This window comes from Columba livia, chromosome 3 (assembly GCF_036013475.1).
Source record: "Columba livia isolate bColLiv1 breed racing homer chromosome 3, bColLiv1.pat.W.v2, whole genome shotgun sequence".
NCBI lineage: Eukaryota > Metazoa > Chordata > Aves > Columbiformes > Columbidae > Columba > Columba livia.
The window spans coordinates 19,509,488-19,523,105 of NC_088604.1; the positions used below are offsets into that span (position 1 = coordinate 19,509,488).

The following is a 13,618-nucleotide window of genomic DNA, read 5'->3' on the forward strand; positions in this document are numbered from 1 at the left end:
GGGTGGGTGCAGGAATGATCGTCCTTTCCAGTACGCTGGCTGAAGTCCGTTGTGGAGTCTCAGGCACATCTGCACGTGCCTTTTGGGGAACGTTGAATGGGTCCAGTCCAAAAACTGAGGCACCAGGAAATGTAAATGACCAGCTGGTTAAGGGATGCCTTTATCACCTGAACTGCAGTTACGTACCAGAAATGGCAGATAGATGCTTAAGTCCTTTTGAGGATCAGGGGCCCTGTGCATAATGTAATTATCTGAATGTCTGAAGTACAGCTTCTTTGCTGCTTTTAATAAAAGAAGAAATTTAAATGCAGAACTTCTGTTAAGGCACATTAAGCTTTAAGACTTGAATACAACAATCAGCTCATTCAGGCTGTACTTTCCACAGCTTTTCTCACTTAGCCAGATGACACATGCATGCTGTGTTTTAGAACTGAGCTCTGCCCTCATTTACACCAGGAAACCTCATTAAATTCAACTGAATTCATTGTATTTAACAGGATTGCCTGGTGTAATTAATGTTTTGAGGACAAATTTTGTCCTTAGCTTTAATGCTTTAACACCATGTACAGCATTCATATGTGTAACTGGCTGAATACAGGAAATTCAAACACTTCTAAGTATGTTAAATCCAAACCATAAACTGACATTGACACTCTTTCTTGCATTTTATAAACAATTAACAATTTGCATACATCCAGCAGTGATAATATGGCTTTGCATTTAAATTTTAATTGTTCTGCAAGTCTACCAGGATGTCACTTGTTTAATGGCTCACTGAGCTTAGAGGTCACCCAGTCCAAGTCTCCTCTACTGGCGTTTTTATCCACGTAAAAGCTTCGACTAATAAGAACACAGCAAACATACTGAAGTGAGACCTAGGTACTAATACATATGAATTAGAATTTAGAGAAACTTGGAGAACAGGGGATTATGTTTTCAGAGTGTTTCTTTTTTAATGGTTGACTCCATATCGTAAATTCAGTTGATCGTAAATTTATATTCTCTGCTGATCAGAACGCAGGCTGTCACTTACACGTGCAGGGAGTGTAAGGCACTACTGAATCAAAAAAGGAAGCATTTTACTCCTTGACTGAAAAAAGGCAAGTGGCTCCAGCATGCTGGAGGATGGTGGATCATGCTGCTTTCACTTAAAATTGGACAAGACAAATCAAGCTTCCTGAAAGCGTAGACAATAGTGTAACAATTTAACGTGACACCTGACATTCAGCTAAATGCACAGGAATCTCTGTTATATTAATTTATATATCATTGTAAAATTTTTTAACTGAAACCACAGAATGGTTTGGGTTGGAATGGACCTGTGAAAATCATCTAGTTCCAACCCCCCTGCCATGGGCAGGGACACCTTCTGCTAGACCAGGTCACTCAAAATCCAACCTGGCCTTGAACGCTTCCAGGGATGGGGCATCCGCAGCTTCTCTGGGCAGCCTGTTCCAGTGCCTCAGCACCCTCATGGGGAAGCATTTCTTCCTTCTATCTCATCTAAATCTCCCCTCTTTCAGTTTAAAACCACTGTCCCTTTTCCTATCACTAAGTGCCCTGGTAAACTGTTCAGTGCTCTCAAAGTCTTTGAGAGCAATGGTGGTTACGTACCGGGATTTCTGTATCCTAAGAAACCCTATGCCCAAGAAAAGTGACCTATGCTGAGGAAAACACATTACTAAAATTATTTATAATGAGTACAGTAATACCAGCTCAGATTAATAGTTGTGGCAAACAGAAAACTACACTGATCTTGACTCAGTTCTAACAACGTGAACTGAGAATTTGTCCAGTTACTGTTAAACCTTGTCTAAAATCTTAGCAATATTTAAAACAAATGTAAAACCTCATAAAGAGTAAGGCAAAAGTAACTACTTTTATTTCCCTGTATTTTAATATTCACCCAAGAGATGTAAATGGTATTTAAACCCAACTAAAGCAGGTGGTGCTCAATCTTTCATTTTTAATATTGGTACTTTAGGACGAGACTACCCATGTGCTGCACTAGTTTAATTCAGATCCAGCTGTGGAACCTGGAGGCCAAGCCAGAAAAGAGAAATACCAACTAATTTAATATTTTTTCATTTGATTGGTACATAACTAGCCATTGTTTCAGTGCGCAAGTGTGACCCATAAAACATGAATATCCTGTAAAAATGGAACAAATTCTGTCTCTTTAAGCTGCAGGATTATGTCTTTTGAGGTGATTTTTCGGCATCTTCATTTTTTTTTTTGCAAGTCCAGCTTGCAGCAGTTTTCAAACCACCTGGTTTTTGAGGACAAATGTTGGGCCTCTGTACAGTATCTCCAGTTGGACAAGCATAGAAAATTGTTGCTAGTTACTTAGAAAAACGTCAGGGGCACTTAAAGATGGTGAGAGTAATTGATGGATGTGGTATAAAAAATGTAACAAATACAGCTACAGAATTGTCCCACGGATTTATGACAAGAAGGTATTCCAATTGCTAAACATTAAATCTCAGAACAATAGAAAAAGACCAATGAGAAGATGTATATATTGTATTAATGTACAAGCAATAAAGAGTATCTGGATTGTGTCTTTTCATTACAGATGGAGAAATGTGGGCAGAGATGAGAAATACACCGATACCATAGCGGTACTGTGATTCCAAAAATCTGTGTTCCAAGGGATGACAAAAGCAGCGTGTGCTGATCCTGTCTCATCAGTGGTGACTGCTTGGTGTCCTGCTCCCCATTTGCTCCTGCTCCATGTGGCCTGACCCTCAGATTCCTCTGCCTCAGGCTCTCCATGCTTTTCCCTGGTTAATACTTTCTGCGCCGTGTTTTCACTAGTTAACAGAGGCGCTGAGCTGAGATGGGTTGTGTTTCTGCAGCGCTCCTTTCTCTACCCAGCACAACGCCGGAGCGGAGCAGCTCTGCCTGTCTACACCCAGAGGAACCCCCAGGTTTGAGGATGGGCATGAGGAACACAGCTGTAGTAGAATAAGAGCTGAAATACACATGCACAAGGGTTCCTACAACAACCTTGTGGCATCTGCTGGTGACATCCCAGTAGAGATGTTGGCCAAACAAAGGGAGAGAGGAAAAAAGTATTGAAACAAGTGTTAGTCTGGGAATAGAGAAATTCTCCACTGACACCCACAGCTTTCCAGTATCCAAATGCTTTAATCTGAAAGATTTAATGGTATCACAAACCCAAGAAAGTGTAGGGAGACCATTGATATCATTCAGATGATGCAGCCCCTTGTACTGTGGGACATTCCTACTCTGGGCGACTCTATGAATCCCTGACATGCCATCTGGACATGGTCCTGGGCAACCTGCTCTAGGCGGCCGTGCCTGATGGGGGGTTGGACCTGGTGATGTCCAGAGGCCCCTTCCAACCTCAACGATGCCGTGATTCTGTAAGGTGGTTACCAAGCCACCTCCTCTGAGAGCAGTGGACACACAAAGTTATAATACTCAGTAGTCTGATGGAGGCAAAACGAGGCACACGTAGTAGAGGCAAGTGAATTGCACTCAGAATTTCATTTCTATAATACACATACTGATATTCTGTCAGTAACTCCTGGCTGATGAAATTAGCTCATGTGATTTGCTCACTCATTACTGAGAAACTGTAACAATGATCAAGACAATATAAGGTCAAATTCAGTTTTTCTTACAAAATTAATCTGAGCAACTGACTATATACGGTACACTGTAATGAAGAATAACTAGACAGTAACAGACTTGTAGGGATGAAACTGTTTCTAGGTCAGCACAAAGTCTTCACAATGACAGGACTGAGAGACAACAGATTCTGTAGTAATGCCACTGAATATTCATAACTGAATAGATTTTATTTCACATTTATACATTAGCAAGAGTATATACAATTTAAAAAAAATCAGCCTTGCTGAGAACAATTAGTTGAAATGATCTATCCTAACTTGAGACACTGAGTATTAAAGCTGTCACCCTCTTTGATAGCTACAGCTTCCAGAAGCGCCTGCTTCTTCTGCATACTGCGGGATGACTCCAGTTCATACATCGTTGTCAAGTTGAAGAGAACACTCTCATGCAGGTAGTGCTTAGGGTCCTGCTGAACCATTCCTTCCAATTGCCGGAGGGAATCCTTCAGTTTTCCCAGATAAAGAAGGCAAACAGCAGCGTTGTTGTTAGCCTAGATAAAAAGATATTGTAAATAAATAAATAAATGTGTGTGTGTGTGTGTGTGTGTGTGTGTGTGTGTGTGTGTATATGTATGTATTTACAAGTGGTGAAAGAGAAGGAAAAATAGAAGTCTAGCGTCTGGAGTTAGAACAGATTTACTGTGTGCTAAGAATTACTATTTTGTGTGTGTGTCTGTGCAAGTAACTGAAATACATTATCAATCATACAATCCAATCCTTTTCTTGTTATTCTCAAGATTTATCCTGTGCCAGTAGGTCCTGCTGACTCCTAAGAGTTTAAACTCTGAAAGACAGAGTCTAAAATAAAATATAAAGGGTATAGGACATAAGTCAGTTAATTCTGAAAGTCAAGTGACACAGATTTCAGAAACTACATGAGTCTCTGCATGCTCTCATTTTCATATATATTTTTTTAATTACATTACTGTATCTTCAGAAATGTTCTTCTCTCTGGCTTACATATAGAATATCCACATAGGCAACAGGAAGAAATTAGCACAAAGGCATCTACAAGTGACTGCAAGTAAATTCAGCAGATAGGGCAGTCAAAATACATCATAAATGATCCATTTTCTTTTCCACGCAAAGAAGGTTTTATGAGTTACCAAAGAATTCCAACAGTACAAAGTCATATAACCTGTTCAGCAGCAGAAACTTTTGCACTTTCTGAAAGCTGCAGCTAAAGGAAGAACACAGCCATTTCAAACACATTATTTTTCTTTCCCTTCAGGAAACCTCGCTGATCTTGTGCCATTTATAGTACGTACTATTTACAGCCTGCAACACAATGCAGTTCATGTGTTTCTTAAACTCAGTCCCCTCTGTCTTTAAATGGCCTTGGAACAGGCTGCTGGGGGACAGCGGACTTGGTTCTTAGGAACGCTCTTACATGACGGTGCACTGAAAGCTGCCAAATGTAGAAACCCCAAAAGTAAATAAACAGCTCTTCTTTGATCTCCTCTTGTGATGGGAATCCAAGGCTCTGACATACAGTGTGTTAAAAATGTCACTTTAGAAATTACAATATCCCCTCAGTGCTGTGTGAAATCGAGTTAATCTTACATACACGTTGGCAGCTGCCATTTCTTTTTCTGGCATGCATGTCTATGCTAAAACCAGTGAATTTAAAAGAAATAGTGCTTTTGCAAAGATCCTGTAAACCAGAATGTATTGGAATTTCTACATGCATGCCCAAGTATTCATGCCCTTCATATAGACCGGTTCTTTGTTTCCCATCCCATTTTGTATCACATCCTCATGGATGCTAAAACCCCTTTGGCAGACATGCCACATCCAATTTTTCTATAAAGCTCTGAGCATACTCTGGGTACTAATTAAGTCCACGCATGAAGCATTACAAGAATAATTTAGGTGTTCATTATAAATGTAGCAATTGGGAGATTTACCACAGCATTTGATGAGTCGATCCTTAAAATTTCTGAGAAAAATCGATGAGCTTCTGCAAAATTATTCTGACCAAGGTGGAGAAATGCTCTAGAAAGTAAAGTGACATGAATGAGTTCTCCTCAAAAACCCAAGGTGATAATATATTTTAAAAAGAATGGACATCATTTTTTATTTTTCCTATTACAGATGTGAGAGTTTCTGACATTTGCTCTTCACGGTGTAATTACAACCTGCAAGGAGACACTGATTTACAGACAAATGGAATGACAACTTAGACCATTTGGCTATTATATATTCTGCCTACCAAAGCAACAATCTTCATTGTGTTTTTATTAATTTAAATGCAGATAGTCTCTTCCTGGAATTATTTCTTTTAATGAAATTAGCCATGCTGTGTAATTTTCAGAGCACTTTTGAATAGCATTTTCTAAATATATTAAGCCAATGTGCTAAACATTACAAACTGAGTCTCCCATCATGCAGCTCGATTTACTACAGTGTGTTCCAGCGTTCTTTGAAACTCCAGGCGGTAACTCTACTAGCAGATCTGGTTGTAGGACAAGGGCCCAAAATAGCTTCTCCTCTCCTAAGAGTTATTTATGCAAATGCATATTGAAAAAGCAGACTGAAAATATGCAATGCCTGGAAGAATAAGAAAAAGCTTTGTAAAATCAACTGAAGGATCACAATTTCAATCCAGGATAATATGACTGTACCGAGTAATACCGATCTCCTGGGTCTATATGCCATTCAGTCCCACTTATGACAGATGTAGTTACATAAAAGAAAGAGAATGGGATTGTCTCAAGGGTAGTTTAATGCTCACAATGCATACTTTGCAAAACTATATTTTAAAGTTTCATTTAGCTATTAAATTATCTACCTGTTCATTAAAACCATAATTTGGCTCTGTAGTCCATCCAATTTGTGAGTCACTTTCTCAACGTCTTGAAAGTATTTTTCTGCAGTTTTTATGTCTCCAATCTAGACAGTAAAATCATAAGAAAGTTACCACAATAAGAAGAAAAGATATCCAACTTGATTATACCTAGTACAAAGGATAAGAACATGAAAACATATCAAAGTCCAATATCTAATTGTTTGGTACCTATCTGACTGGTTCACGTCTATTATCAAATAGGGTATTTGAAGAGCCACGTTAAGATCATGACAAGAACCCCAAAAGCAGACGCGGTTCTATCTAAGGCAGCGTTTCTCAGCTGTGGGTTGTGGAGCACCCACTGACTGTATGGCGGGGTGCCCCACCTCATTCACCTCTTTTGCTGTAACCCACTCCACAGTTTATAAAATCAGCTGAAAATGAGAAAAGGTCAGAGTCACTTCCTGTGAGACTGGGTGTTACTCTGCAGGAAGCGAAGAGGACGCTGCCCACAGGCAGGAGCCATCAGCAGGCAAGAGAACTGCTGGAATGCAGCAGCCTGGTAGTGTAGGACCTGTCCTCGGTGAACCCACACTTACGGATCACAGCTGGGGACCTCAGGATGACTTCAGTGCATGAGACTGAAACGTCAGAAAACAACCCCAATGACACGGGTCTGTGACGGTATCGGGGAGACAGTCCATTTGCAGACTGAGAAATACTGGTGAGCGGCTCATGCACACTGAAGGGATGAGGGATGTGAAAACTGGCATAGAGAGGAGCAGGTTTTATGGGGGGAGGGGATAGGGAAGGGCACTTCTGGAAAGGAAGAGGTATTCCACCTAATGGTATGTCACATACATTGCTATTTGAGATGAAAAAAAAATCTTTGAAGGAGGTCCCTTTGGTAAATAAGTTAGCAATGTGCATCTCATAGAAGGATAACTTGTACTTTTGTTAAGGTTTCACAATAGTGTCTAGTTTTGGGCTGCAGAGATGGAAGGAGAAAAAGACTTAGTACTGCATACAATACATCTGTCAAAAGGAGCACAACTAAACTCATTCAGGAGCATAAAGCCATGGAAACCAGGCAGCCCTCAGATGGGGAGATTGAGGGGGCCCTCAAGAGCGATCACCTGTCTGTTCAAGGACAGGACCAACATTACCAAAAATGTTTGACAAATGTGTTGAAGTCTCCCTAAAGCTCTCAGCTGGTGAATATTACACAGCCTCCCCAGGAAACTTAATCCAGAATTCTTAAGTAGCCTTAGCATTAGAAAATACACTCTATCTTGCTGCAGCAACCCACCTTTTCATCCCATCTATAGCAGTACAACTCCTCTGTTTTAACAGCCTTTTCCATGCTGGAACATTTTCTCCTATGTTTCCTCTTCTAGAATGAGAATCAATTTCCAAGCAAATCAGTGTTCACTCCTTTCTCATAGGTAATGCTTTTTGGATTCTCTGAACTCTCTCCTGTTACTTCACGTCCTCCTCAAGTGCCTGCTGATCTCCAACTGAGCTCTCACCAGCAGTGAGAATGGAAGAATTATTTATATTTCACGTGTGAATATGAAGTTTGCTTTTACGCGACAGTATTTTGGAAATCCTGTTTGTTTACTCGTGTGTAGTTTGCTTACCCTTAGCCTAATTCCTGTCTACGGAACAGTGTCTTGTTAGTTCTTTCCCATTTTGTATTTGTTATTACTCTCAGTCTTTGGTCGTATTTTGCCTTCGCTGTTTGAATCGCAGCCAATTTAACATTTCAGTTTCTCAACTTGTCAAGATTATTTTGCATTCTGATCCTGCCCTTCATAGTGTCTGTATCACTCCCAGCTTGGTATCATCTCTATGTTTTACAAGCAGGCTTCTAATTTCATCATACAAGCACCTAACCAAAAAATACAAACACTGGCAAACCCTTGAGATCCTTGTAGAAAAGATCATCTAGCAAGTCCTTCCAGTGTACCAGCGAATGACTTTCCAAGTACACTTTTCAGACACAGCAATCATCCATCTTAAGGTCTCATCTAGATTTCTTCCCAACTTGCTCATGGGAGTATCATAGTGGCAGTATCCAAAGCCTTAATAACATCCCTAATATAACAGATACTACTTTACTTCTGACCACGAGACCTCTCCCTTGACAACATAAAGAAATTATTATTCTTTATATTTAGGGCAGGGGAGTCAAACCCATTTTCACCGGGGGCCACATCAGCCTCGTGGTTGCCTTCCAAGGGCCAAATGTAATTTTAGGACTCTATAAGTTACATTTATATATATATATCCCCTCATTTAGGGGATGATCTGATTGAACACTGTACTCAAAGATGTAACTTTCATCTACCAAAGCATTTATGGAATATCCACTAATACTCTATCTGATGAAAGAGATGCATTTCTCCCAGATGTTACATAACTGGACTCAAACAAAGCGAACATTATTCATTCTTAAAACTTACACATGCAATTATAATGACAAAGAGTAACAATTTCCCTCTATAAATACCACTAAAGGTATAAACCACCAAGAAGACAATCACATTTAACTAAAAGATAATACTGGCACAAGTGTAATTGAATCTGTCCTTGAATATTTTTAGCCTGGAAATTAGAAGGAAGCCCCTAACGATGAGAATAATCAATTTCTAAAGCAAACTAGCAGTTTGCTCCACTGGGAGCTTGATGAGTCCAAATATGCTTTGAGACTAATCACACCGTATTTGTGATCGTGAAGAGTTCTCATTTCTTAGCAGCATCTTGTATCTTCTCAGCAAACATGCCAAACTTTTAATTCTCATTTTTATCACGGAAGGAAACAGTTTACTTTTTTTTGGCAGAACAATTAAAAGAAAGAATTAATTGTAATTAGTAATTAAAATGTTAAATATTTAAAGTGGCCTTCATCACTTAATTTTACTTAGTTCATAAAAAGTGATTTCAGTATCTAATAATAATTAGAACTTGGAAGAAAAATGAAAATTCCGCTGTTAAACTCAAATAATCATATCCTCTAACAAGGAGCCTCCAATATAGTATGTGCTTTAGTTTGTTGCTTGTCTGGAAACCAAGCTCTCTCTTCTCAGGGATATAACCTGGACAAAAAAAGGAAACTCATTTTTTTCCTAGCTGAAGGCAGCCGTTGCATAGAGGAGATTTACCATTAGTTTTAGGGAAAGCAGAATGTTGCTCTTTGATTAAATTATTAGCATAATTTTCAACAGCATATTCTCTGTTCACAAATGTACATGCATGTACTTTTATTATAGGTGCTATATATCTCCTAACTTTATCTAATACCACATGGTAGAAGTTGGCTTTTTTTGACCACTGTCTCTACAATTTGATACCTGCCCTATAAAAACAGTTATAGTTTTAAATGCAACAATAACTCACTGCATAGCTGTTAATGGCAATGTTACCTAGCAGATTTAGAATAAAATGCATACCTGAAGGAAGATCCTTCCAATTCCACTCAGCAGCTGAGGCTCTTGCTCTGGGTAGTATTTGATGACGGTGTGATAAGCTTCTACAGCAAGCACATAGTCCTAAGGGGTGAAAAGCACAGACCAGATATTTAAGTTCAGCATTCTTTAGTCTTTGTGTTGCCTTCTCCTTAATGACATATTCAAACAGAATTAAAGTAACTGCAACTTGTCAGTGGGACAGAATTTTTATCTGTCACAGTAGGGACTAGTAGCTCACTATATTGGCCTTTTCTCAGTTATACGAGAACTGCAAACACAGAGGAGCTTTTTTTGTGTGTGTGTCTGTGTGTGGTTTGTTTTGTTTTGTTTTAAGCTAGATCATATTCTGTGTGTAGCTAAATGCCAAGAACAAAGAATCTGAACATTTACTCTTCAGCTTAGATTATGATTTGGAATGAAAATCCAAAGCCGCCTGTGTCACTAAGGTATACACATTTGAGAAGTTTCTCATGTTTCAAGTATGTATATAATTTACACGGTTTAACAAACTATGTTCCAAAGCTTTGAGAACTGCTTGTGCATGTGCTGTTGTGAAAAATGTAATGTGACAGAAGCTGCAATTCACGCACAACTTGAGATGACAAACTAGCACTGCTGCCAATGGAAACAAGGCTTTTTCTATCCCTCCACCCAAACCCTTCTTCCCTTCTACCATACTATGTAAAATGAAAATGAGCAGATAATCTAAACAGGACAACGATTTGGGCTAAAACTAAATGAGGGGTGGGCTGGTTCTGAACTCCAGGAAGCTTTGCAAGTGACCCCCCACCACCTGCACAAAGACTGTGCTGACGAGTGGCAGCTTTGAGACCTGCCTGCTCAAGATGCAGCGTGATCGCACCCTCTATATAATAACCAGTGACAGAAGATTAAACAAAGTCATGGTCCCATTTCCCACAGGAAAGAAACCTCCATGTGAATGGTTAGTGCAGTCATAGAATCATACAATGCCCTGAGCTGGAAGTGACCCACGAAGATCATCGAGTCCAACTCCTGTCCCTGCACATGACAACCCCACAGTTCACACCATGTGTCTGAGGTTGTTGTCCAGTCTCTTCTTGAACACTGTCAGGCTTGGGGCTGTGACACCTCCCTGGGGAGCCTGTTCCCGTGCTCCACCACCCTCTGGGTGAAGAATCTTTTCCTAATGTCCATCTTGAACCTCCCCTGGCACACCTTCCTGACAAACCCTCAGGTTTGGTCGCCAGAGAGAAGAGTTCGGCCCCTTTCCCTCCTCCTCCCCTGTGAGGAAGCTGCAGACTGCGATGAGGTCTCACCACAGTCTCTTCCAGGCTGAACAAACCAAGTAACTTTAGCCACTCCTCATATGGTTTCCCGTCCAAACCCTTCACCAACTTCACAGCCCTCTTCCGGACACTCTCCAGTAGCTTTATATCCTTTTTATCCTGTGTCACCCAGAACTGCACACAGCGCTGCAGGTGAGGCCGCACCAGTGCAGAGCAGAGTGGGACAATCACCTCCCTCGCCCGGCTGGCAATGCTGGGCTTGACGCACCCAGGACAAGTTTGGCCCTCTTGGCTCCCAGGGCACACTGTTGGCTCATGTCCAGCTGTTTCATGGTTAAACAGCAGTAATTCCGTGATCTGGGCAGTAAATGACTCGGAGAGCCTGGCTACATGGCCTTCGGCTGTGACACACGAGGAATGCTGCGTGTGCGTTATGTGGTCTGGAAGGCACGTAGAGGTTCGGTCACAGGGCTGCACAAAGCTCCAGCTTTGTGGAGCGATCCAGAGCGGAGGCAGAGGAAGCCCCTGTCTGCTTAGAAAAGCCACAGATACGCAAAGACAGAAGCCTCTCTGAGCTGTACAGATTTGGTGCTTCCTGACAGTCCTGCCCTTCAACTTAATACAAGAATTTGTAGTGGGTGTCAGGAAGTCAAAGACATCAAAGAATAATCTTTAAAAACTGCACAGACATCTTGGGATACTCTCTACCCTACCATTTTTCCTGGTGCTCATTTAACTTGTCCCTAATGTGATCACAGCTACTGGTAAAGGTACTTTCTTCATCTGCTGCTAAGTCTGAGGAGGCAAAAGGCCCAAGTTGCAACTTATTTATTTTCCTGAGGTCGCACTTAAAAGGACTGAACCCCGCTTGACCTGTGCACCAGGTCACCATTTGGAACATAATAATTGTTTCACACACACAAAAAATCAAGATAAGTCTTTGGAGTCTGATCTGTATAGAAGAGAAAATACATGTCCTGTAATCACAGAATCACAGAATGTCAGGGATTGGAAGGGACCTCAAAAGATCATCTAGTCCAATCCCCCTGCTGGAGCAGGAACACCTAGATGAGGCTACACAGGAATGTGTCCAGGTGGGTTTTGAATGTCTCCAGAGCAGGAGACTCCTCAACCTCCCTGGGCAGCCTGTTCCAGTGCTCTGTCACTCTCATTGAGAAGAAGTTTCTTCTCAAATTTAAGTGGAACCTCTTGTGTTCCAGTTTGAACCCATTACCCCTTGTCCTACCGTTGGTTGTCACCAAGAAGAGCCTGGCTCCATCCTCGTGACACTCACCCTTTACATATTTATAAACATTAGTGAGGTCACCCCTCAGTCTCCTCTTCTCCAAGCTAAAGAGCCCCAGCTCCCTCAGCCTTTCCTCACACGGGAGATGCTCCACTCCCTTAATCATCTTCATAGCCCTACGCTGGACCCTCTCCAGCAGTTCCCTGTCCTTCTTGAACTGAGGGGCCCAGAACTGGACACAATATTCCAGGTGTGGTGTCACCAGGGCAGAGTAGAAGCTGACTTACACAGCCCTGGAGGTGTTCCGCAGGACCTTTCTTTTGCAAACAACTTGTATATTGTGCATATAATGATTAATTCTGAACAGTTAATTATTAACATTTAGAGTTTATTCCAATTCTAGTGTGCTATGCCACATTCATGCTTATGGTAATGGAAAGAGTCCAGACCAAAGACAAAAGGCCATATACAGAAAAAATATTTATTTAAATTCTGATTTATTTAGCGTTCAGAAGCCAAATGTGATGAAATTTTTGTGACCAAAATTTTTCATTAGTTTATCACTTAAGAAAAGCTCAGTTTTCAGTGTAATAGCTCTCTCTAAAGGAATTAATTGATCACAGAGTCCCATGGTGCTAGGTAGGCATAAAAAACTTGCACTAAGGACCCCATGAACTGGCTCCTTAGAGGAACCCCAGCCACACTTGTATGTTATTAATACCTGCAAGAGCATCATTTATAAAATCTGAAAGATTGTCTATGACCGTGAATTTTATCCGTTCAAGCATAAAATGCGTTCATTGGAGAAATAATTCTATTACAACAAATTCTAGCTTTTGTGCTCAACGTCTTCCACGCTGTGGTGCGCTCAGTTTGACGCACATTCTGAGGCTCAGGCTGCACCACAAAGGTGCAGAGAACACAACCACGAGGGATGGGGCTTTATAGGCACATCCCCAGACTGATGCACAAACAACTCCCAGGAGATCATGCAGTTAAGCTGAAGGAGAAGTGCTTCTGTCAGCTTAGTTTACAGCTTAGCGTGAACTGACTGCAGAGAAGTCAGAGCCAGAAGCAGCTGCACGAGGGGGCACTGTCTGCACAATGATAACACCACAGGCGCCCCAGTGCAGGCAGCAGCAAGCAGCCAAATGGCATCTTGGAGGCCAACACTGCCGGGGCTTCAT

The 13,618-nt window shown here is 41.1% G+C and overlaps 1 protein-coding gene across 3 annotated transcripts in view; it reads right to left on the reverse strand.

The window, feature by feature from the left end:
• Nucleotides 1-3,808: 3,808 nt before the first annotated feature.
• TRAPPC12 (trafficking protein particle complex subunit 12) overlaps nucleotides 3,809-13,618 on the reverse strand; it is a 49,509-nt gene continuing 39,699 nt past the window's right edge. For all 3 annotated transcript variants that reach the window (XM_065055969.1, XM_065055968.1, XM_065055967.1), the window contains exons 9-12: nucleotides 9,900-9,998; nucleotides 6,451-6,551; nucleotides 5,567-5,654; nucleotides 3,809-4,150 (exon numbers count right to left, since the gene is read on the reverse strand). In XM_065055969.1, the coding sequence (XP_064912041.1) occupies nucleotides 3,908-4,150; nucleotides 5,567-5,654; nucleotides 6,451-6,551; nucleotides 9,900-9,998 (531 nt within the window). In that variant the 3' untranslated portion in view covers nucleotides 3,809-3,907. The remainder of the gene's footprint in view (nucleotides 4,151-5,566; nucleotides 5,655-6,450; nucleotides 6,552-9,899; nucleotides 9,999-13,618) is intronic.